Source organism: Cervus elaphus, chromosome 23 (assembly GCF_910594005.1).
Source record: "Cervus elaphus chromosome 23, mCerEla1.1, whole genome shotgun sequence".
Classification (NCBI taxonomy): domain Eukaryota; kingdom Metazoa; phylum Chordata; class Mammalia; order Artiodactyla; family Cervidae; genus Cervus; species Cervus elaphus.
Genome location: NC_057837.1, coordinates 206949 through 232538, shown reverse-complemented (window position 1 = coordinate 232538; position 25590 = coordinate 206949). Strand labels below are relative to the sequence as shown.

The window sequence follows — 25590 nt, the reverse complement described above, 5'->3', positions numbered from 1 at the left end:
CAGCATCTGCAGTGATTTTGGAGACCAGAAAAATAAAGTCTGACACTGCTCCCACTGTTTCCCCGTCTATTTCCCATGAAGTGATGGGACCAGATGCCATGATCTTCATTTTCTGAATTTTTGCACTCTCCTCTTTGACTTTCATCAAGAGGCTTTTTAGTTCCTCTTCACTTTCTGTAAGAAGGGTGGTGTCATCTGCATATCTGAGGTTATTGATATTTCTTCCAGCAATCTTGAGTCCAGCTTGTGCTTCTTCCAGCCCAGCATTTCTCATGATATACTCTGCATTTAAGTTCAATAAGCAGGGTGACGGTGTACAGTCTTGATGTACTCCTTTTCCTATTTGGAACCACTCTGTTGTTCCATGTCCAGTTCTAACTGTTGCTTCCTGACCTGTGTATAGGTTTCTCAAGAGGTAGGTCAGGTAGTCTGGTATTCCCATCTCTTTCAGAATTTTCCACAGTTTATTGTGATCCACACAGTCAAAGGCTTTGGCATAGTCAATAAAGCAGAAATAGATGTTTTTTCTGGAACTCTCTTGCTTTTTCTATGATCCAGCCGATGTTGGCAATTTGATCTCTGGTTCCTCTGCCTTTTCTAAAACCAGCTTGAACATCTGGAAGTTCACCGTTCACGTATTGCTGAAGCCTTGCTTGGAGAATTTTGAGCATTACTTTATTAGTGTGTGAGATGAGTGCAATTGTGCGGTTGTTTGAGCATTCTTTGGGATTGGAATGAAAACTGACCTTTTCCAGTCCTGTGGCCACTGCTGAGTTTTCCAAATTTGCTGGCGTATTGAGTGCGGCCCTTTCACAGCATCATCTTTCAGGATTTGAAATAGGTCAAGTGCAATTCCATCACCTCCACTAGCTTTGTTCATAGTGATGCTTTCTAAGGCCCACCTGACTTCACATTCCAGGATGTCTGGTTCTAGGTGAGAAATCACACCATCGTGATTATCTGGGTCGTGAAGATCTTTTCTGTACATTCCTTCTGTGTATTCTTGCCACCTCTTCTGAATATCTTCTGCTTCTGTTAGGTCCATACCATTTCTGTCCTTTATCGAACCCATCTTTGCATGAAATGTTCCCTTGGTTTCTCTAATTTTGTTGAAGAGATCTCTAGTCTTTCCCATTCTGTTGTTTTCCTCTATTTCTTTGCATTGATCGCTGAGGAAGGCTTTCTTATCTCTCCTTACTATTCTTTGGAACTCTGCATTCAAATAGGACTATCTTTCCTTTTCTCCTTTGCTTTTCGCTTCTCTTCTTTTCACAGCTATTTGTAAGGCCTCCTCAGACAGCCATTTTTCTTTTTTGCATTTCTTTCCTATGGGGATGGTCTTGATCCCTGCCTCCTGTACAAGTAGTCTGCTATCCATGGTTCATCAGGCACTCTGTCTATCAGATCTAGTCCCTTAAGTCTATTTCTCACTTCCACTGTATAGTCATACGGGATTTGATTTAGGTGATACCTGAGTGGCCTAGTGGTTTTCCCTACTTTCTCCAATTTAAGTCTGAATTTGGCCATAAGGAGTTCATGATCTGAGCCACAGTTAGCTGCCGGTCTTGTTTTTGCTGACTGTGTAGAGATTCTCCATCTTTGGCTGCAAAGAATATAATCAGTCTGATTTCGGTGTTGACCATCTGGTGATGTCCATGTGTGGAGTCTTCTCTTGTGTTGTTGGAAGAGGGTGTTTGCTATAACCAGTGTGTTCTCTTGGCAAAACTCTATTAGCCTTTGCCCCGCTTCATTCCATACCTCAAGGCCAAATTTGCCCGTTACTCCAGGTGTTTCTTGACTTCCTACTTTTGGATTCCAATCCCCTATAATGAAAAGGACGTCTTTTTTGGGAGTTAGTTCTAAAAGGTCTTGTAGGTCTTCATAGAACCATTCAACTTCAGCTTCTTCAGCGTTACTGGTTGGGGCATAGGCTTGGATTACCATGATATTAAATGGTTTGCCTTGGAAACGAACAGAGATCATTCTGTCATTTTTGAGATTGCATCCAAGTCCTGCATTTGGGACTCTTTTGTTGACCATGATGGCCACTCCATTTCTTCTAAGGGATTCCTGCCCACAGTAGTAGACAGAATGGTCATCTGAGTTAAATTCACCCATTCCCGTCCATTTTAGTTCGCTGATTCCTAGAATGTCAACATTCACTTTTGCCATCTCCTGTTTGACCACTTCCAATTTGCCTTGATTCATGGACCTAACATTCCATGGACCTAACAAAACATGCAGTATTGTTCTTTACGGCATCGGACCTTGCTTCTATCACCAGTCACATCCACAACTGGGTCTTGTTTTGCTTTGGCTCCATCCCTTCATTCTTTCTGGAGTTATTTCTCCACTGATCTCCAGTAACAGATTGGGCACCTATTGACCTGGGGAGTTCCTCTTCCAGTATCCTATCATTTTGCCTTTTCATACTGTTCGTGGGGTTCTCAAGGCGAGAATACTGAAGTGGCTTGCCATTTCCTTCTCCAGTGGACCACATACTGTCAGACGTCTCCACCATGACCCATCCGTCTTGGGTGGCCCCACACGGCATGGCTCAGTTTCATTGAGTTAAACAATGGTCCTGTGATCAGATTGGCTAGTTTTCTGTGATTATGGTTTCAGTGTGCCTGCAGGTTAGTCGGTGGCCGAACTGGGATCTGAATCCACATCTGAATGACTCCAGAGCCTGTGCTCTTTGTGTTAGATCATATAGTGATGGGGGGTGGGGGATTATAATTGTTTTATTCAAGTTGATACTTGTTATGCTTCAAGCTCTTATTTTCCTCTCCAGCATGTCCCGAAACCAAACTTAGCAAAGCTACTGAAGGCTTTTCAGCAATCCAAGAGAAACGGTAAGTTATTTGAAGACTGTCCTCCTGGTGTTATTCACTGATTTGCAATTACACAGGTTCTCATGTACTCTCCCCTGTTTTTACTGTATTAGAAGCAGAATGTGGTATTGTGAGACGGAACAGTCCCACCTCCTCTGAGAACAATAATTCTGATAGTGAAATTGAAGACGTGCTTGAAACCTTTCCCAAACCATCACCTGGAGTCCAGGGCTTCCCTCATCCTGCCTTTCCAAGGCCTGATCCTCTTCCAAAACCACTCAAGACTCTAGCAGGCCTTGGTCTTGCACAGGTAAGTTGTGTTGCTTTTAACTCTCGTTTTCCCCTGTACTTTCCCACACACCATTCCCTTGATCCTTATGATGAGCAAAAGGATTCCACCGTGGAAAGGGAAGGCTTCAAAGTCACGATACAAAATGATGTGATAATAAGAGCAATATATCTGCTTGATTCAGATTTATAAATGTTGGCATACTAAGTCTGCCATTTAGAAAGAAAAGAATTACAAAGCAATTAGGAAAAAGAGCTAGATGAATCTGAAGATGGGGAGGGCGATGAAGGGGAAGAATTCATTTAAGAAGGATAAAATGAATATGAGATGGAATGAAGGTCAAGATGAAACAGATTATTTTACAAACACAACAGAAATGGTGAGGGTAAGTCAGATGAGGTACTCTATATTATAAATATGAGATGAATTATTTCAAATTCAACTTAGGAGAGAGTGAGGTCGTGAAAACTCAATAGTTAGACTCTTCTGAATGACATATAGCTGAGTTATATGAAGAACTGAAAGAAAATTTGATCCTTAGGTTTTTTGGTTGTTGTTTTTGAGGTTGGTGGTGGTTTTTGTTTTTTTTTTCTTTAATTGAAGTGTAGTCATTTACAATACTGTGTTAGTTTCAGGTGTATTATGAATGAAGAGTTTGTGGCCCTTCCGTTTCTTGTGGTTACTAACTTACTGTTTGATACATACTTAATGTACTTAACTAATTTATCTTACTGTTTGGTATAGTCTTGGTGGAGGTTTTGGATCTTTTTGAAAAATAAAGAGGAAATAAGTAAGCATTTTATCTTCTCTTTTACTAAACTTCTAATTTATAATTATATAAGTGAGATTCTTAAACTCTCTTCATGACATAAGAAAATTTTAAACTGCAACAGTCTTAACGAAAAAAGTGTAGACTTCCCCCCTCCCACTCCATCTCCGGAGAGATTCTGATTTATCTTTTCCTAATATCTGCAAGTAATGGGCAATTACACATATTAAATGAATGAAATCACAGTTCATGATTTTTTTCTTATGTAGACTACATGTTATAAAATCATAAGGAAAGAAGAATTACCAACAGTTTGTAAAATTGTCTCAGAAAAGATAATTTTTTTACTTTGTAAAATATCTCTAGTAACATGTATATTCCATTTTAAGAATTTTATTAAACAATAAAATTTTAAGATGTTTTTTCTAAGAAGTTATTTTTAAGCTAACTTTTATTTTTAAGAAGTTTATGTTTTAGAAACTTTATTAGCTTCAGTATTTATAGGCGTTAAATTAGCATGTCAGTCCTTTGTTACACATGTTAAACAAAAATGCGAATTCTTCCATATCTAAACCTCAGTCATTGTGGTTACTTGATTTTTTCAGCTCATTTGTTCTTTCCTGATGTGAATATTGAATCCTGCTTGATAATCATAGATGTATTTGAAAACTTTGAAATCTCCAACTTGGATAATCATAGCTTTAGTACTTTTTTATATCTAGGTTGTTCCTTCAATCTTTATCTGCCATCTCAGAAGGCATAGATGGAAAATTCGAGCCGTTAGTGTGCTGTTTACAGGGAAAAAAGAAGAAAACGACGAAATTTTCAAATGTGGTTTTTAGAAAATGTATTTATTCTTTAATTGAAGGATAATCACTTTCCAGAATTTTGTTGTTTTCTGTCAAACATCACCAAGAATCAGCCATGGGTACACCCATGTCCCCTCCGTCCCAAACCCCCTCCCCTCTCCCTCCCCATCCCACCCTTCTACATTGTCTCAGAGTCCCTCTCTGAGCTCCCCTGGTCATACAGCAAATTCCCACTGGCTCTCTATTTTACACATGAAATTGTAAGTTTCCATGTTACTCTTTCCATCCATCTCACCCTGTCCCTCCTCCCCTCCTCCATGTCCGTAAGTCTGTTCTCTATGTCTGTTTCTCCATTGCTGCCCTGCAAATAAATTGATCAGTACCTTTGTAGATTCAGAATCTTTGTAGATTCCATATGTGTGCGAATAGTACATGACATTCATATTTCTCTTTCTGACTTGCTTCACTCCAGAGCATAGGCTGTCAGCCTTGTTAGAGCTGACTCAGATGTGTTCCTCTTTATGGCTGAGTAATATTCCATTGCATATATTGTTCTAGTTCTGTGAAAAATGCCATTGGTACTTTGACAGTGATCACACTGAATCTGTAGATTGCATTTGGTAGTATAGTCATTTTCACACTATTCATTCTTCCTACCCAGGAATATGGGATATCTCTCCACCTGTTTATGTCGTCTTTCTTTTCTTTCCTCCGCGTCTTAGAATTTTCCATGTACAGGTCTTTTGTCTCCTTAGGTAGGTTTCTTGCTAGATATTTAATTCTTTTCGTTGCAGTGGCGAATGGGATTGGCTCCTTAATTTCACTTTCTGATTTTTCATTGTTAGTGTATAGGAATTCAAGTGAGTTCTGTGTATTGACCTTGTATCATACAACTTTGCTAAATTCACTGTTTAGCTCTAGTAATATTTTTTTTTACTAGAAAATAGTTTATTTTGGGTTTTCTATGTGTAGTATCATGTCATTTGCAAAAGTGAGAGTTTTGCTTCTTTTCAGATCTGGATTCCTTTTATTTCTTTCTCTTCTGATTGCCATAGCTAGGACTTCCAAACCCATGCTGAATAATCGTAGTGAGAATGGACAATGTTGTCTTGTTCCTGATCTTAGAGGGAATGCTTTTCATTTTTCCTCATCAAGAATAATGTTTTCTGTGGGTTTATCCTATATGGCCTTTACTATGTTGACATAGGTTCCTCCTGTGTCCATATTTTGAAGCGTTTTTGTCATAAACAGGTGCTGAACTGTGTCAAAGGCTTTTTCTGCCTCTATTGAGATGATCACATGGTTCTTATTTTTTAGTTTGTTAAGATGGTGCATCACATTGAAATTGGTTTGTGCATATTGAAGAATCCTTGCATCCCTGGCATAAACCCGAATTGATCATGGTGTATGAGCTATTGAATGTGTTGTTGAATTGTGTTTGCTAGTATTTTGTTGAGGATTTTTGCATCTGTGTTTGTCAGTGATATTGGCCTGTAATTTTCTTTTTTGTGTTGTCTCTGCCTGGTTTTGGTATCAAGGTGATTCTGGCCTCATAGAATGAGTTTGGAAGTGTTCCTTCCTCTGCAATTTTTTGGAAGAGTTTCAGAAAAGTAGGCATTAGCTCTTCTCTAAATGTTTGACAAAATTCCCCTGTGAAGCCATCTGGCCCTGGGCTTTTGTTTTTGGGAGATTTTGGATAACACTTTCTATTTCAGTGTTTGTAATTGGCTTGTTTGTCATTTTTCTTTCTCCCTGATTCAGTTTTAGGAGGTTGAACTTTTCTAAGAATCTGTCCATTTCCTCTCAGTTGTCCCTTTCATGAGCGTATTGTTGCTCATAACGTTCTCTTATGATCCTTTTCATTTCTGTGCTGTCTGTTGTAACCTCTCCTTTTCCATTTCTAGTCTTGTCAATTTGATTTTTCTCCCTTCTGTTCTTGATGAGTCTGGCTAGTGGTTTGTCCATTTTGCTTATCTTCTCAAAGAACCAGTATTTAGTCTGATTAATCTTTGCTATTGTTGCCTTCATTTTCTTTTTCATTTATTTCTGCTCTGATCTGTATGATTTCTTTCCTTCTGCTGACTTTAGGGGGTTTGGTTCTTTTTCCAGCTGCTTTAAATGTAGAGTGTTGCCTGTTCAGTGCTTTTCTTGTCCTTGAGGTAGGGTTGTGCTGCTATCAACTTCTCTCTTGGAAGTGCTTTTACTGAATCCCGTAGGTTTTGGGTGGTCGTGTTTTTGTTGTCATCTGTTTCTAGGAAACTTTTGATTTCCCTGCTTATTTCTTCAATAACCTTTTCATTATGCAGTAATGAATTGTTTAATCTCCATGAATTTGTGTTTTTTGCCATTTTTCCCCTGTAGTTGATATCTAGTCTCATAGTGTTGTGGTCAGAGAAGATACGTGATACACATTTTCAATTTTTTAAAATTGCCTGTGCTCGCTTCGGCAGCACATATACTAAAATTGGAACGATACAGAGAAGATTAGCATGGCCCCTGCGCAAGGATGACACGCAAATTCGTGAAGCGTTCCATATTAAAAAAGAAAAAAAAATAAATAAATAAAATTGCCTGAGGCTTGGTCTGTGGCCCAAGATGTGGTCTATCCTGGAGAGTGTGCCATGTGCAGTTGAGAACAAAGTGTATTCTTCTGCATTTGGATGGATAGTCCTGAAGATATCAACTAGGTCCATTGGGTCTAATGTTTCATTGAAGTTTTGTGTTTCCTGATTGATTCTCTGTCTTGATGATGTGTCCATTGGTGTAAGTGGTGTGTTAAAGTCCCCCACTATGACTGTGTTGCTTTTGAATTCCCCTCTTATGCATGTTACTGCTTGCCTTGTGTATTGTGGTTTTTCTATGCTGGGGGCATAAATATTTCCAATTGTTATGTCTTCTTCTTGGATTGACCCTTTGATCGTTATCAGTGTCCTTCTTCGTCTCTTATGATATTCTTCATTTTAAAGTCTGTTTTGTGTGAAATAAGGATTGCCACACTGGCTTTCTTTTGGTTACCATTCAAATGGAATATCTTTTTCCACTCATTTACTTGCAGTCTGTATTTGTCTCTAGGTCTGAAGCGGGTCTCTTGTGGGCAGTATATATATGGCTCTTGTTTTTGTATTCATTCAGTTATTCTGTATCTTTTGGTTGGTGCATTGAATCCATTTACATTTAAAGTAATAATCGATATATATGTTCCTGTTGACATTTTCTTAATTGTTTCGGGTTTGTTTTTGTAGATCTTTCCTTTCTCTTGTGTTTACTGGCTGTAAGTCCCTTTAGTATTTGTTGTAAGGCTGGTTTGGTGGTGTTAAATCCTCTTAACTTTTGTTTCATCTGTAAACCTTTTGATTTCTCCATCAATTTTGAATGAGATCTTTTCAAGTAGGGTTTTCTGTTTCTCTCTTACGTCATAGTAGTACTTTAAAATGCCTCAGAATTCCATCCTCACATAAGCATTTCTCTTCTACAAATTAAAACTTGTCTTTTAAGATCAATTTTAAAACAGAGTCTTCTTGTAGCATCTTGAATGGGTGTTTTACAATTAAACCTTTTCATTAAACTTAAAAATGCTTATTATGGTAATATGACAGAAACGAGTATTTGCATATATTTTTAAAAGTATATTTTTATATCTTTCAAACATGTTGAAATATATAATTGACCATTTTAATCTCATAGTTTTCTTCCCCTGGTATTGTTTTATTTTCAAAAGTTCAGAATTCTGCCTAGGTTTGCATTAATTATACCAAGTTAGTATCTTTTACAAATAATTAAAGTATATGTTTTTCCTGAATAAGTTTATCTCTTTCTAATTCAAATGTTTGTACCCAAATCCTTTCTTCTGAGTCCCTTGCATGCGTCAAAATAATTTATTATACCCCAAACTGAAGGCATTATCCCTGACGCTTCCCTCATCCCTGACTCTTTATAAGCTATCCCTTCATCCGTCCTCCCCATCCTAGTAGACAGCATCACTGAATTTCAGCCACAGTAGGAAAGATCCTGGACTCCAAACTTCCTTGAAATTACCAGCTCCAGTCACTCAGGAAGTTCAGTATTTTCTGCCTGCTTATCAGTTTTCATATCTTATCACCATAACTCACTGTCTCACCCATAATCTTGAAATATTCTTTTCTCGTTTGGATACCCTGATGTCCTTTTTTATGTTGCTGCCAGAGTAATCTTTCTAAAATATACTTGTTAATCTTTTCATTCCTCCTGGCTGTGCAGTTTGTTTTAGAATGACTGTTACCATTTCCGTTTGGCTGTTTTTAAAGCCAAATTAGCTTTTTAATTGCAGTTTCATGGACACTTTGGGTGATGCACAGTGTCTAGTGTGCTTACTGTCCAGTCTGGAGATTTGCTTATAGGTTTTTGGTTTTTGTTTTTCTCTTTAATGCCCTCCTGTACAATACTGTCATATTTGGTACTTCCTTCAATGTAAGTCTGAATTTGGCTATAAGGAGTTCATGGTCTGTGCCACAGTCAGCTCCCGGTCTTGTTTTTGCTGACTGTATAGAACTTCTCCATCTTTGGCTGCAAAGAATATAGTCAACCTGATTTCGGAATTGACCATCTGGTGATGTCCGTGTGTAGAGTCTTCTCTTGTGTTGTTGGAAGAGGGTGTTTGCTATGACCAGTGTGATCTCTTGGCAGAACTCTATTAGCCTTTGCCCTGCTTCATTCTCTACTCCAAGGCCAAATATCCAAACAGGGAAAGGAGTACATCAAGGCTATGTATTGTCACCCTGCTTATTTCACTTATGTGCAGAGTACATCATGAGAAACGCTGGGCTGGATGAAGCACAAGCTGGAATCAAGATTGCTGGGAGAAATATCAATAACCTCAGATATGCAAATGACACCACGCTTATGGCAGAAATTGAAGAACTAAAGAGCCTCTTGATGAAAGTGAAAGAGGAGAGTGAAAAGGTTGGCTTAAGACTCAACATTCAGAAAACTAAGATCATGGCATCCGGTCCCATCCCTTCATGGGAAATAGATGGGGAAACAGTGGAAACAATGACAGACTGTATTTTCTTGGGCTCCAGAATCACTGCAGATGGTGACTGCAGCCATGGAATTAAAAGACACTTGCTCTTTGGAAGAAAAGTTATGACCAATCTAGGCAGCATATTAAAAAGCAGAGACATTACTTTGCCAACAAAAGTCCATCGAGTCAAAGCTATGATTTTTCCGGTAGTCAAGTATGGATGTGAAAGTTGGACTATAAAGACAGCCGAGTGCCAAAGAATTGACGCTTTTGAACTGTGTTGTCGGAGAAGACTCTTGCGAGTCCCTTGGACTGCAAGGAGATCCAACCAGTCCATCCTAAAGGAAATCAGTTCTGAATATTCATTGGAAGGACTGATGCTGAAGCTGAAATTTTGGCCACCTGATGCAAAGAACTGACTCATTAGAAAAGAGCCTGATGCTGGGAAAGATTGAAAGCAGGAGGAGAAGGGGACGACAGAGGATGAGATGTTCGGATGGCATCACTGACTCAATGGACATTAGTCTGAGTAAACTTTGGGAGTTGGCAATGAGCAGGGAGGCCTGGCGTACTGCCGTCCATGGGGTCACAAAGAGTCGGACATGACTGAGCGACTGAACCGAATTGAACTTGCTACTTCCTCGTGCAGGGCAGTCTTTTCCCTTTCATTTGAATAAAAGCATGGCACCAAATAAAATATTTTTGTGATGATGTAATGCCTTTACTTGTTTAGTAGATCCCCGTCACTTGAAGGAAGAAGATGACACTTGCTTTTTCCTGTGTGAACCTGGTCCTCCAGTTTTGTCTCGATACAGTTCCCAGTAACTGTGATCTCGTTTCCCACATGACTTGTTGACGTTGGTGCACACCGCATCTGTGGGTTCCGGCCGCCCACCTAGAACCCCCCTCCCGTCTGCCTACAATGTATTAGAGAAAGGTTCAATCCCTGGGTCGGGAAGATCCCCTGGAGAAGGAAATGGCAATCCACTCCAGTACTCTTGCCTGGAAAAATCCCATGGCTGGAGGAGCGAGGCGGGCTACAGTCCATGGGGTTACAAAGAGTCGGACATGACTGAGCGACTAAACTTAAGTAGCAGGGCAGAGTACCTTTATGGCAGCCATACCTGAGGTAACATAAAGTAACGATGCCCTGTTTGAAGGTGGCAGCTATGGAAGGAGATAGGAAGGGCTTGATGTCTTCATTGCTGACAGCCACTGCCTGGTGATCCAGCAGTGTATGAAGTCAGCATCCAGGTTCTGTCAATTGGCAGCTGTGAGATCTTGGCAAAACCTGTCTTAACTGGGTTAAATGTAGGCAGTTTTTAAAAGTAGGGTGTTTTCTTAGGAAGACATTAGGAAACCTTCATGGAACTCAATATTCATTTTAGCAGAGTATCTCTGAGAGTGTTCCACAGACGTTTCTGGATCATTTACCTGGAGATCAAAGAGGAAAAAATACATCAAATGGACAAGCAGAAGGTAAGAACTGTATTTTATAGAAAGGTTATTTGACAGAACATTGATTTATAATGGGAATATTCTGACAGGCAAAAAAAAAAAAAACACCTGTCAGATGCGTAGGGAGGAAAAAGATGAGGAGAGGAGGGAAATTGTGTATCTTATCAGGTGTCAGGCACAGATGAAATTGAGAATCCAGTTTAAGGAGCTAAATTATTAGTTCCTGGACTTCTTGGAGGTCCAAATGTTAAGACTGTCCAGTGCAAGGGTGGAGGCTCGATCCCTGGTCAGGGAACTAAGACTCCACATGGCACATGGACAAAAGAAAAAATTATTGGTTCTGTTTCAAGATACTCAACAACCGAAGGAAGGTTGAGAAATAAGAGGAAAGAGGGAATGGAGGATGACAGAGGCAGAGGGCAGAGGGAGGAAATGAAGGAAAAAGAAGCAAGGGCCTATGGGGGAGGGGGCCATAAGTAAGATAGGTCTTTAGGAAAAGGGAGTATTTGACGTGGACGGTGAATGTGAAGTGAGCTTCCAGCACCTAAACTTATCAGAGAAGAGCAGCAAAATTTTCCCCCCTTTCTGTTTTCCTCATTGTTATGGAGGATTCAGGATTGAGGTCCCTAGGCATGCAGAGCTGTGCATTATCCTTTGTGGAGGAACATGGGCATAGGTGCTCAGCTGTAAATGTTTGCAAATTGATGTCATGCAAAATGTCGCTGCTTTATAGGATGGTGTCCCATAGGCCAAAAGAAGAGACCTGGAAAGAAGGAGAGAGCGGGGGACATGATAGGGAGATCAAGGCACCTACAGCCTGATCGAGAGTCCACTGCAAAGTTTCCAACTTGTAATACAGTTTCAGTCTGGGGGGATGTGTTAGAGTGAGGAAGTTGAGGCTAAGATTTCAGGAGAACAAATTAAGTTGAAGTCATGTAGAAGCAGACTCTGTATAGACCAGAGTTTCTCAAATTTTAATTAGGCGCCTGGGACCCTGTGTGAAGTGGACATGCTGAGCACGAGGTCTGAGATTCTGCGTTTCTAACAAGCGAGGGTGTAGCCTTGCATTTAGAGAAATCTGGAAGAAGAGAACTGGCTAGTGCAGGACATCACAGGATCAAGGAAAAGCATTATTTTGTTTTTCTTTCTGAGCATGTCTATAGCCAGAGGGAAGCAAAGAGTCGAAGTACAATTATAGGTGTGAGATACCATTGCCAAGCAAAGAAGGAAAAAGAAGTGGTGGGATGATCCATAGAAAGAATGTAAAGGGGGAAAAATTAAGACCACGGATGCAGAGATTACCCTTTATAGAGGAAAGACTCTAGTGAAAGGACAAAGGGAGGAAAGGAAGGCTTTAGGGAGGTGAGTTTGGAGTTGATGAGGACACTTGAGAGAACGCCTTCTAGATGACTTGAGTGTATTTACCCTGAAAAGAGATAAGATCATTATTGCTCCAGCGAATCCTGGAGGTGGGAGCGGGTGCTAGAAGTAGGGTCAACCCCAGCTACTCCAAGTAACTATAGACATCAGAGATGTATGTTGTACTGGTATTTGTTATTCAAATTCGATTAATTTGAATATGGAGGGATTGACTTGTTTTTTTATAAGATAACTGCTTTTTTTGACAGTTGTTTCACAGAAATCCTTTTAAGCATTAGCATGATGTACCCAACCAAACTAAGTTTTGAAACAAAACAGATTGATAGGGTTCATTCCCTAAATGCTAGAATTGCTATTTTCAAGAAATACTACACTGATTTTAAAACATGCAAGATTTTTAACGTCTAATAATTGTGTGGCAATTAAATTTATTATTTTCTTTTTGATCATTGTATTTCAATGTTGAAAATCTTTCGGGCATTATTTCGTAGGTGTGTCTTTCATGCCTTCTTGCGTGAGTGGATTGAGAAACTTTAAGATGGCTGAACTAGGGGAGCCCAGACATGCAGGCATAGCAGTAGCCCACGCGGGTATGGAAAAAAATGAATACTTTTGTGAAACGTTTTTCTACAAGTGTATATTGGAGCTAATCAGGTCATTGCTTTCTCTGATGAGAAATGAATTACATTTTCGGCTGAACTGCCATCCCAACTGTGCACTTCTTAAATGACTGGACAGATTGAAGAACATGTTAAATGCTTGTGTAACGGTGTAACTGTTACTGTTGTATTGGATTCAAGATACACTGTTGCATTTTACCATCAGCTTTCACATGTATCTTCTTGGGGTCATGATTTGCTCCTCTGATTAAGATTAATTTTCTCCTCATCAGTCAGCATGTTCACATTGGTCTGTGTGCTCTTTAATATTTTCTAAAGTCATTGAAAACATGATGTTACTTTTGAAATCTTACTGCATGTTTTGTTAAACCTGTATTCCTATGTTTTTCTTCACTATCTATAATGGATTCATATGTCTGTCTTGCCAGTGTCCTAACATCTCCCTAAAAACAAGACACTGAAACCAAATGTATTCAGTGTCAAGGCGCACGAGGATTCTGCTCGGTACTAACTCTGCATGAATGTACGGCTGGCTTTCATATTTACATGTGATTAACTCTATGTCCCTTTTGCCTTTTAGAGTCTCCTGAGAAATATCCTAATGTGAAGGTAAAAATGTTTATGCTTTTATCTTGATTTATGAACTGTGGCTTGTATCATATGCACATTATTTATTAATCAACTTGTTTCCAAACCCATTCAGCCCGCAGTCGGAGTGAAAGATTCTGTTCCTAATAAAACAGTAGGAACGAAAGATCCACAAACATCTAATTCAGGTAAATTTTGCGATACACACTTAACTCTGGCTCCTGCATTGCAGGCAGACGCTTCACCATTGAGCCATCAGGGAAGTCCCGTCTGGAAAGAGGAACACTGAAATATTTCAAATGCTAGCTCTTCATACTCTTAACTTCTTTTTGCAAATTTAATTGAAGAATTGGACATACATAAGGCAAACATAATTGTTGGTTTCCATGTTTTCAAAAAAAAAAGATATTTACAAGCATATGAACAAGAAATGTTTAAAATGTAAGCTTGAACTCAAGATGTTTCTGTATATGTTTCGATACCCCTTAAGTTCTCAGTTTGGAATCTCTATACTCTCCGGAATTCTCAGAGATTAATTATTAGACCCTAAGATTTTTCCAGTGTCCAAAAATTCTTATTTGAACTCTGATCTTTACCTAGAGTAAAGCTTCACTTGCTAACATGTCAGTTGTATTTCAACTTACAATTATTTCAGCTTAGTTTTGTTACACAGATGAATGTAGGCCAATCAGATGTTTTGATTAGCAGACTGTGTGTGTGTATGTTTGTGGTGTCTTTGATTATGAGAAGTAGGGGAAATAATCATACCTTAAATTCGATAGACATAATCTTTCAAAACAGTGATTCTGAAAGTTTTTGGCTATAGGATCCTTTTATACTTCTAAAAATTATTGAGAATTCCGAGGAACTTTGTTTAAGTCTATTGTTGTTCACTGTATTGGAAAATAAAAACGGAAAAACTTAAAATACAAGCACACACCATCATAGTTGCTAATTCCATTAGTCCTTAGTGTTATGATATCACACATCGTGTCTCTGAAGAACGCCACTGTGCCCTCAGAACAGCATGAGAATGGAAGTAACGTTTAGTGTTGTTGTGAAAAGAGTTCTGACTTCTTGGACCCCCTGACCCGATGGGTCTCTGGACTTCAGCAATTCTGAGCAGACACTTGAGAACCACAGTTTTAAACCATTGAAGTGATTCGATGTAAAATGATAAAGGGGCCCTTGTGTTGACACAGGGTTTTACGTTTCACTTTTACATTTCTTGCTTGTTTCTTTGACTTCCCTTAAGAAATGTAGGTCTAACAGTTTTAGCTTTTTGTGGTGTATTCATTCCTGTCTCATGGCCCTCTGTGCTCCTTGGGTCCAGTGTGGTCCTAGACTTAGCTATTTTCACATGGAAACAATTAGTCACACACAAGGCTATCATTTCTTATGTGAGTTTATGATGTTTCTGTTTAGTCGCTAAGTGGTGTTCAACCACTGCGACCTCATGGACTGTAGCCCTCCAGGATCCTCTGTCCAAGAGATTTTCCAGGCAAGAGCCAAGAATACTGGAGTGGGTTGCCATTTCCTTCTCCAGGGTATAATGTTTCTCCAAGGCTTTAAAAATGAGTTCTGAAGACATATGTACATTGAGGAAAGACCATCTCATTGAAATTAAAGTAGTTGTTGATGGTGTGGTGTTCAGTCGCTAAGTCGTGCCTGATTCTTTGTGACCCCATGGACTGCAGCCAGGCCTCTCTGTTCCTCACCATCTCCCGGAGTTCGCCCAAGTTCATGTCCATTGAATCAGCGATGCTGTCCAACCATCTCATCCTCTGCCGCCCCCTTCTCTTCTTGCCCTCCCCTTCTCATCCTGCCCTCAGTCTTTCCCAGCATCAGGTGCTTTTCCAGTGAGCCAGCTGTTCGCATCAGGTGCGCAAAGTATTGAAACTTCAGCTTCAGCATCAGTCCTTCCAATGAATATTCAGGGTTGATCTCCCTTAGGATTGACTGGTTTGATCTCTTTGCTGTCCAGGGGACTCTCAAGAGTCTCTCCAGCACCACAATTTGAAAGCATCAATTCTTCGGCACTCAGTCTTCTTTATGGTCCCACTCTCACATGTGACTACTGAAAAGAACAGACCTTTGACTGTATGGACCTTTGTCAGCAAAGTGATGTCTTTGCTTTATAATACGTTGTCTAGGTTTCTACCATTAATTAAAGTAGTACCATTCATTAAAAGTGTTTTTAAAACCATGGTCTCTAGAAGACACAAAATCATCATGCAAAATTAAACATAAAATAAATTAGAGATAAATTTTGTTAATAAAATATTTGTATGTTGAAGGAAAATAATAAAGTTCTTATGAAATACAGAGTATGTAATAAAGATTGAGTGAATCAAAGTAATACTAGAAAAGTAAAAAGTAGAAGAAATGAGACACACTAGGTAACATCTCTTCATGAATGACAGTGACAGGTAAGAGAGAGGAACCTCTGAAGGAATAGTGAGTTTCAGGGGAAGGAGGAAGTGGGATTGATTCTCTGAAGAAAGACTTTGTACGAGGTAGTCAGAGTTGTTTCTTCCTCAGATCCTGATAAATGGAGACTTTGTTTTCACATTTTTCAGACTGGGATTCGACTAGTTTGAGCCTCAGTAGTGAGACTTGTCAAAGAGCCGGGCATTTGAAAGCTGATGATCGGCGTCCGTTGGTGTCCCAGTCAGTGACCAAAAATCAGTCAGCACCCACAGAACTCGGACAGAAGACCGCAACAGATAAAGAAAAGATGAAAAATGCAGCGATGTTTCTGGTAGGGAATTCCATGCCCCATCACCCAGGCCAGTCTCCGCTGCCAGAAAACAGAGAAAGCAAACAAGGTAATGCAGAAGCCCAGGGCACTCAGCCATGCGCCACCTGGGCACGGCCTTACCATCATTCTGACGGATCCGGATTCGAGTTTGTGGCAAAACCTACCTTGTGCTGACTCCTTTTATGCAACCTACAGCCAAACACTACCTCTTAGCAAGGTGTCTGCGTTCTCCCTCTGACCATAGGATTATAATAAATAACAAAGAGAGTTTGGAGAAGCAAGTTCATTTAGGCTAGTATTTAGCATACATCTGAGAGTGGATAGCAGGATTATATTTAGAACTCTGGGACTCTTTGTGAGACCTAGGTAGACAATTAATTATTGAAAAACATAAAGACTATTCATACTAAGGTGATTTTTAACAGCTTGCCCTCTGCAGTCTAGAAGCCAAGAGGATAGACATGTCAAGAAATAATTTACAGTTTAGATGTATGTCTATCACTAGAGAGGTCTATAAAGATGCACTAGAAAAAAGTACTAAGGTAGCTACAAGGAAAGAGATAGCTGTTTATCTGGGGAAAGATAGCTGTAATCAAGGGCAACTTCACAAAGCAGGTTGAGTCTGAAAAGATGAAAAGTAATTTGTCAGAAGAGCACAGGGAAGCATTTCAGATGAAGGAATTGATGAAAGCATAAAAAGTAAGAGGAATTTGTAAACTAAGAAGAATAATGCAGTTGAAGCTTGGCATGTTGTTAAAAGGTACTGTGATGAAGTAGAGAAGAGAATATACTGTGACTTTATATGTCTGTCCTGTATTTTGAAACCTTGTTTGGTTTCTGAGTGTTTTTTTCGCTGATGCTTGGATGAATTCATGAATGAAGCTTTGAGGTGTTTGTGTGCCTGTATCCTGGTGACATCTGGTGTTTCCCAAATGGTTTGTTGAAGTTTTTGATCATTGGAAGTATTTCTTAAACAAGTAAATATTCATCTGAAGATAAATTTCGACTTAAGCTGTCATTTGGTACAATGTTTTAAATCTGTGTTTTAAATAAAGATTATGTCTTTTATCTAAATATTCTAAGGAATTTTAACTAAACATGCAGATTTGTCAGGAGAACTAGATGTGGAAGTGATGTTAGAGGAAGAACAAGAAAAACTTCATGGAAATGAAAATAACGATTCACAGGCAAGTAAAACTATAAATTTAAATTTCTGGTTTAATTCCATTTTCTGTGCTTTACCAATACAATACAGTGTATAACAGAGTCCATAACAAATAAAATTGCCTTTCAAAATTACCCTTTTAGAATTGATAGATAATAATTTAATAGTTTTTATAGCACTTTAATTATACAACTTAAAATACTGTTAGAATCTATTATAATTTATAGCTCGTCTTTGGAATTGAGGGAAAAAAATTTCCTGACTTGTTTACTTTTGCCATTTTTATAACTTCATTACATGATTAAGAAGGTGATATCAAAGACTGAATCGTAAGATTAAGCAGTTGAAATTCTGAACAATGTGACGGCCCCTGACCTAGATATATGTAAAGAGAAATCATTCCCAGTGGCTCAAGGCTTTCCATTGAAAGCGCCAGTCACTGACATCAAGATAAAAGATTCATTCTGCCTGTGATCTCGGCATAATCGACTTAGGGATGAACATTCAGGGAGAGATTGGGGTCATAGAATCAACCCAGTTGCCTATTAAGAGAATCGAACCTTCTAGATTGGACCTTTGTTTTTAGGGTGCAAATAATAACGTTCGAATTTATTTCTCTTCAGGGTGGGAAATCAGTAGATATTACTAAAAATGCTTTATCTACTTTCTTTGGTGGATATTAGAACATAATATAACTGAATGTTGGGGCTTCCTGGGTAGCTCATCTGGTAAAGAATCTGCCTGCAATGCAGGAGACCCCGTTTCAATTCCTGGGTCGAGAAATTTCCCTGGAGAAGGGATAGGGTACCCACTCCAGTGTTGTCGGGCTTCCCTGGCGGCTCGGACAGAAAGAATCCGCCTGCAATGTGGGAGACCTGGGTTCGACCCCTGGGTTGGGAAGGCATGGGTTGAGGAGGGTGTGGCAACCCACTGAAGTCTTCTTGCTTGGAGAATCCCCATGGCCAGAGGAGCCTGGTGGACTACAGTCCTTGGGGTCGCAGAGAGTCAGACACGACCTAGCACACACATAGCTGAATGTAAGCAGGCAATATGTATTGATGTATAGCACTATCATGATATATAATTTACATGAAAATTTAGGAATTGGTTCCTCTTTCTGATTAGTGTTAATTGAGTTTGGCTCCTGGTCATATAAAGTTTGTCTGTTCTCCAGATATTAGTCCTTAAAAAAGAAAACCAAAACCTTAGCAGACATGCCGTAGGGACTCCCCATATACGGTATTGTGAGGTGAACTATTTTTAAGGGAAGAAGCATTTATAACATTAAAAATCATCTAATTGATTTTTGGTAGATTTAACATGTATGAATTGTTTAATTCAGTCAAGCAGTGACAAAATTGGGTTTGTGAGTTAATGTTTTTCTCCTATTTTCCGGTAAGGCAAGTTATTTTTCACTTCTTAGTTGTGACCTGGTGATTTGTCAGTGGTTACATATAAATTAAGACATTTAACAGTGAAATTTTAATGATTTTCTGACTTTTACTTATCCATACTGGATTAGTTAAGGATTATATTATTTTGCACACATGTACCCTGACAGAAAAGACACCTGAAAATCAAATCAACCCAATTAATCTTCCACTTTTGCAGCTGCAAAAATTGCCTCAAGAACCAGAAATAAATAAGGAATGTGGTAGACAGGACGGATCTGTATGTTCAAGGCCTCCTTGTGTGGAGAAGTATGAAAAAATGTGGATCAAAGATGGCAAATTAGAATGGAAAGAGAAGTTAGAACCATCACAAATGACTTAAAGCAGAAGTTAGGTGAGATTTGTGAGAAATACAAAATTATCATCTGTCCTAAGGAGGAGCCACTATATGATCACCTTAAAGAAGGAGCAAACAGAAAGGAAATACCTCCTAACACGACAAATAATATAGCTGATTGTGGGGAGAAAGATGCATTTGGAGTATCTGTCTCTCTAGTATTCCAAGTATGTCCTGAACAAAAAGAACCCAGTCTCGAAAATGGTTTTTCGTCGCATGAACTATGGGTCCCCGGGATACACTTGTCAGTCATCTTCAAAGCTTTGTTTCAGTGAAAATAAAATAGACCTTGAAAGTGATAAACTAGATATTGAACATGTGTTTATCAAAAATGAGGAGAGTTTTTATAATGATGCAGAAAACAAAAAAGTAGGGGAGCAGGTAGTTACATTTGAAGTGAAAGAAGCCCAAGAATTTGATATGCAAATATCAGACAATATGAGGCAAAATCCCACAAATCGGAAATTAGACATTGGACAGACACGTCAGTCTAGTCTGTGGCTTGTCTGCTCCGGTAAGATGAAACACATAATTCAAATAAAAAGTCACGGTACTCCTGCTGTCATGAAAAATACTGATGAGAAAAGCAAACCAATACAGGACGGGTTCCAGAAGCTACTGCATGCAGGTAATTGCAGTGCTAGAGACGATGAAAGCGTGGAACCCGAATTTGAAAATGGGAATTCTCCTCCACCGAATAGTCACAGAGCATCCAAAGTGTATCTAAGTGAAGAATGGACAGAAGGATATGCAGAGGTTTAAGAATGAAATAGACATGTTACAAGTCGTGTTGTCAGCTTTGGGAAAAGAGAAAATTCAGCTTCCGAAAGAGGTAGAGGTTCATTTGCTCTTGCTTTGGTTTTTCCCTTTCTGGATGATCTGGTCCATTTTGATTTTCTACTTATGAATAAAGTGGGGTCATCTAAATAGGTACTTGTGTAGAAATAGATTATTTCTGCCTTCCACATAATAGGAATTCAGGAAACTTTTCGTAGCTTTTGTCCTTCAATCAATCAAATTCTGTCTCTGTCAGTCTTGCATATGGACTGGGAAGCTCATTTAGCTCCTTCGCATGTGACCTTCTGAGCCAGAATAAGCACCAAGGAAAGTGTTTAAGGAGTATGATCAACGAGGGTTTTGCAGTTGTTGTTTTTTTTGACTCTGTTGGATTAAATAGAAGTTGTATTTCCACAGAATGGGAAGAAAGCAGAAACTGAGAGAAGGGACATGAACACGTGTTCCCTCTAATCTCTTCATTGTAGTTGAATCTGTGTGATCTTCTCTGCTTTCTGCAGTCCCTGGGCACTTAGATTTCCAACATGGCCACTTCAGGATGTTTTTAAGAACAAATACATGCACTCCCACATACGCTTTAATCACCACTCGCAGATGTCTCTTTTGAGAGAGACCGCTTCACTCTGTTGTTTACTAAAATGTAGTAAGTTTTGACATGTGTGATTTTGTCACATAGGTAGTGTGTGTGTGTGTGTGTGAGGGTTGGTCAGTCGTGTCTGACTCCTTGTGACCCCATGGACTGTAGCTGGCCAGGCTGCCCTGTCCACGGATTTCTCCAGGCCGCAATATCATTGGAGTGGATAGCTGTTCCCTTCTCCACGGGATCTTCCCGACCCAGGGATCGAAGCCACGTCTCCTGCATTGAAAGCAGATTCTTTAACATCTGAGCCACCAGGGAAGCCCATAGATAGTATAAAACTCTCAGCAAAAAAACAGAGAAAATAATCCAAGTGTTTATCTCCAAAGGAAAAACTGAGGTTTGAGATGCTGTGAGATTTTTCTTTCTTCAGTAGTAGGTGTTTAAACGTGCTTGCTCTTCTGTGTAAGACAAAAAAAGAGGAAAATGTAGCCATTCTCCTTTAAAGAAAAAGGAGAATGAACCCTACCCCCAATTAACGAATTAAATTACTTTGCCAAAGTCACGCTTTTAACTTACCTGATTCATTTGAGGAATTCATTTGGTAATTTTATCAGATTCAAGATGACAGAATTGTATCATCTCTTTTGGTGCCATAAAATGTTAGGGAATGCCACTTTAGGGGCTTTGAACAACTCATTTAACCTTTTTTGATTTTAAAACTGCTACTGGTAAATAGTGGGGCAAAGATAGTTCTTTCTATACCCTCTAGCTATAAAATTGGATGGTTATTGAATGTGGGATTGGGAAGCATTCCTTATATTCCAGAATTCCACACTAACACCTCCTCAGTTTCATTCTGCTCCTTGTGTTTTGGTAAACTTTGGTTCACATATTTCAGTGAACACCATCAGGTTTTTGCTGTCTCCTGGATCCAAATGAAAAAAGAATGGGAAAAGGCAGTGGGGAAAGAATAGCTTTAGTGCAGAAAGAAGAAAGCGGCTTTTCTGTTTCTGAGGCACTAAGGTGTCGCATCCTCCACACCTGACTGTTCCGTGGAAAACCCAGGTGGTAAAGACTGAAGAGGACACATGTGGTGTGTTTCTGTTTCTCCATCTCTGCCAGTCAGATGGGGAAGACTGGATGGAATAATTGTATCTTATTTAGAAAGCCTTTCTTGAAATTTTGGGAATTTTGTTTCTTTCCCTCAAAGAGAAAGAAGCACATTTTACAAAACTTTCAGTGACTTGTGATAAAATTAATGTAAGCACAAAAATATCTTTATCACTTAAAATCCAGGCAAATGCTGAGTCAAATAATAAATTGGAAACAAGGATCTTTATAATAAATACATAGCAATTATTCTTAGTGTCAAACTTTCATTAAAGGTTGAAGAAGAAAAGAAGCACAAAAGTAGTGAAGTGGAAGTATCAGACAACGTATGCGATGCTGCTGATGAGAGTCGATTGAGTCAGCAGAGAAAGAGTGGAGGAAATAACAAGCAGGAGTTTCCTGCTATGCAGAATAAAGGTCCTGATGGGTAAGCCTATATCAATACTTAACAGTAGATCATTTGTTATTTTCCGGTAAAATGATTTCTAACTTGAGCTAATGTTTGTGATTTACGAATTTTATATTTTACTAGGGGTATAGTTATTTTGAATGCTCTTATCCTTTAGCCTTAATACTAGTTACTTTGTTAACATACCACCATGTTACATATTAGAGTATTCTGGATTTGACTGCATACTTGCCTTAACCAGTGTGCTGTATGTTTAAATTTATTTTATGTCACTAATGAACATCCTTTCATTTCAGTGTGAGGACTTCTTTCAGCATTTCTTATGAGGCGAGACTAGTGGTGATGAACTCCCTCAGGTTTGCTTTGTCTGGGAAAGTTTTTGTTTCTCCTTCATTTCTGAAAGACAACTTTTCTGGATCGAGTCCTCTTGGTTGGCAGTTTTCTCCTCCTAGCACTTTGAGTATGTCCATGGATGGAGGCCAAATTGCTGTTGGTGGCAGGAGAACTGATGAGGCACCTGCCTTTCATCCATGATGCTGACGTCACCCCATCATGTGGGTGGTTTACAAGTAAACTGCCCCACCCCCCGCCCCACTAAATTTGATTTCTTCTTTCATGGTGGATGTGCCACATGTCATTTTAAAAATCATCTAAATTAAGTGTTACTTTTTTCTTTGAGGTTCTTTTTTTTTTTCTTTCTGTAATTTATTTGGCTGCGCTGGTTCTTTGCAGCTGCAGTGCTTGGGCTTCTCATTGTGGTAGCCTCTCTTGATGCTGAGCGTGGGCTCTAGGGTGCTGGCTTCAGTGGTTGTGGAGCACAGGATTCATTGCTCTGCATGAGGCATGTGCTGTCTTCCCTGACCAGGGATCGAACCTGTGCCCCCTGCATGAGCAGGCAGATTCCTAAGCACTGGAGTACCAGGGAAATTCCTAGATTAAACATTACTGTTTTTAAAAGCAAAGAATTATATATAGTGTAAATCTAATCATGACTCCCATGTCTAAGAATCACTGTGCTTAGCCAGTGGACTTGAGGTTTTCAGTGTAGCCCTTGAGGTTCTTCCCAATGTCTCTCCAGGTGCATCTCTCTACTTTCTTTCATGTGTTTTGTACTTTTCCTTCCAGGTTCCTAGGAAACAACCCAGATGCCGTGTGCCTGATCTGTGTACTCACATTCTAATCTCCCAGTAGAACGATTTCTCGGTTTTCTCTTCCTTTTGACCTCCTCTCTTCACTTCTTCCATAAAGCCTTCCTTATTTCACTTATCACTTTCATATGTCAACTCTTCCATATCATATTATATCATAATTGTGTATCTGTGTTTGAAGGAAGAATTTGTTTTCTTGCATATGGTTGGTACTTCATAACTGTTTTGTGAATTAATCAATGACTTAAGATGGGTAAGTGTTGGAATTTTATAAGAATTGTTTTTTTATTCTTTATTAGTCGAATTATTTGAAAACATTGGCTTTTTTGTGGATTTTTTCAAGTAGTGAACCTGGCATGCCCAGGAAGGAAATAGAGAGAAAGAACAATGACAAATGGACACCAGAAGAATGTGTGATTGCACCAGTATTTGAAAAGACCAATTCACTGACTGATGGTCTGCTGCACGTGAACGATGACAGCATTTTAAGGAAGGTGGATCAAGATGACAGCAGGTAACATGGACAAATTCTTTATTTCTAGGGGAAGAAATATTAGCACTGAATACTTCTGGAAATAGAGCAGCATAATATAGCATATCGGCCAAGAGAAGAGAATCCTCAACTCTACTGGATGAACACAGCGGAAAGGTGAAGGAGAGGATCCGAGCTTTTGGCCGGAAGTTGTTTCAGTAAAGAGTCCACTTGGAAGCTGGACTGCAGTGAACACACGTAAACAGCTCCGTAGGGAGTATTTCCTGGGCCAGAAATGGACACCTGGATGGTAACTGAGGAGGAATGTGGAGTTGAAAGGAGTTTCTTGTTTCATGTTGAGAGGGGAGCTTGTAGAGTGTGTATGCTTTTGGAAATGAGCCAGCGGAGGAAGTGTCTATTGAGTTTAATCTTATTTGCATTTCCAATATTTGAAAGCTTATTGATTGTATGACATAATCTTTAAACTATTACAATAAATTAATTGTACATTATTTTTATTGTACATGATTATTATGTACAAATGTACTCCTGTTCATATGTAGTTTTTGGTAAGGGCTCGTTCATTGGCTCTGAAGTGTAATATTCTTATGTAAACAAATATGTAGATGATTACTTAAGTTAATTCTATCATACATACATTTAAAAAAATTATATAATCATGAATTTACAAATGCTTAGGTTATACTGAATAGGATTTAATCATTCCTTGTTGATTCTAGTTGATAGTATCATCGTGGGTAGCTATGATTTTGTAAGGTACTCTGAAACATCACATCATATTAACTTCATAGTTGTTTATAGCTTGCAGGGAAAAAAGGAGTTTTGTTTATTTTATTTATTTATTTTCAATAGAAACAATAGAAAATTTGTTTATTTTCAATAGAAACAATTCACAATCTTTTACAGTTTATTACTTTGGATGATAAAGATCTAAATGACAAAAACCATGCTTTCTGTACTAAAAGTGTCCTTAACACATATTATGTGCTCAGTAAGTGTATGTCAGATGCATAAAGAATCAGCAGAATGGTTGAATGAATGTGTATTGGTGAATTTCTTTACAAAAAACAAATCTTTATTGAAAGTAGATTTCCAATATTGCCTACATCTAGTCTTTTTGTTTGTTAGAAATATGTTTTTAAGATTCAGAATTATCATTTGTAGTTATAGCTAGACATGAAATAATAATATAGATTCATTTGGTATCATATTACTTAAAAAGACTTTTCAATATCACTTTCTCAGCATATTTTGGAACAGCAGCGTTCAGGCCAGATTCCCTGGGTTTGAATTCTGGGCTCTTGGTGAACTGCTGTGTGGTCCTGGGCACGTTCCTCAGCCTTTCTTTGCTCCATCTCTTCCTATCTAAAGGGTCTAATATATTACCTCTCTCCCAGAATGATCGTGAGGATTAAAATGCATAATATGCATAGCCGTTGCGTAATAAGCCCTCAAAAACCTAATATCATGGTGATAAAAAATGGGTTTCTTTCTTATAAGGACTTAGGGAATACTTCCGAGATAGGTTTTATTGCCATAAAAGTTAGTTCTCATTAAAAATGACAACTGCAAAAAAAACCCTGGTAAACTGCTTC

The 25590-nt window shown here is 38.9% G+C and overlaps 1 protein-coding gene and 1 non-coding gene across 6 annotated transcripts in view; both read left to right on the top strand.

Annotated features, from left to right (window-relative positions):
* The window catches only part of LOC122681551 (ankyrin repeat domain-containing protein 26-like), a 59773-nt gene that overhangs the window by 9470 nt on the left and 24713 nt on the right, over positions 1-25590 (top strand). For 4 of the 5 annotated variants that reach the window (XM_043883759.1, XM_043883761.1, XM_043883757.1 and 1 more), the window contains exons 6-16: positions 2795-2855; positions 2948-2961; positions 3052-3144; positions 11089-11179; positions 13030-13128; positions 13739-13767; positions 13862-13934; positions 16326-16574; positions 17612-17694; positions 22221-22372; positions 23846-24016. In XM_043883759.1, coding sequence (XP_043739694.1) covers positions 2795-2855; positions 2948-2961; positions 3052-3144; positions 11089-11179; positions 13030-13128; positions 13739-13767; positions 13862-13934; positions 16326-16574; positions 17612-17694; positions 22221-22372; positions 23846-24016 — 1115 coding nt within the window. Of the gene's footprint in view, positions 1-2794; positions 2856-2947; positions 2962-3051; positions 3145-11088; positions 11180-13029; positions 13129-13738; positions 13768-13861; positions 13935-16325; positions 16575-17611; positions 17695-22220; positions 22373-23845; positions 24017-24044; positions 25361-25590 lie in introns of those variants that run through there. The other variant, XM_043883762.1, reaches the window with a different exon arrangement.
* LOC122682258 lies at positions 7136-7242 on the top strand. The gene has a single exon (XR_006337279.1). It is a non-coding gene; the product is annotated as a U6 spliceosomal RNA (small nuclear RNA).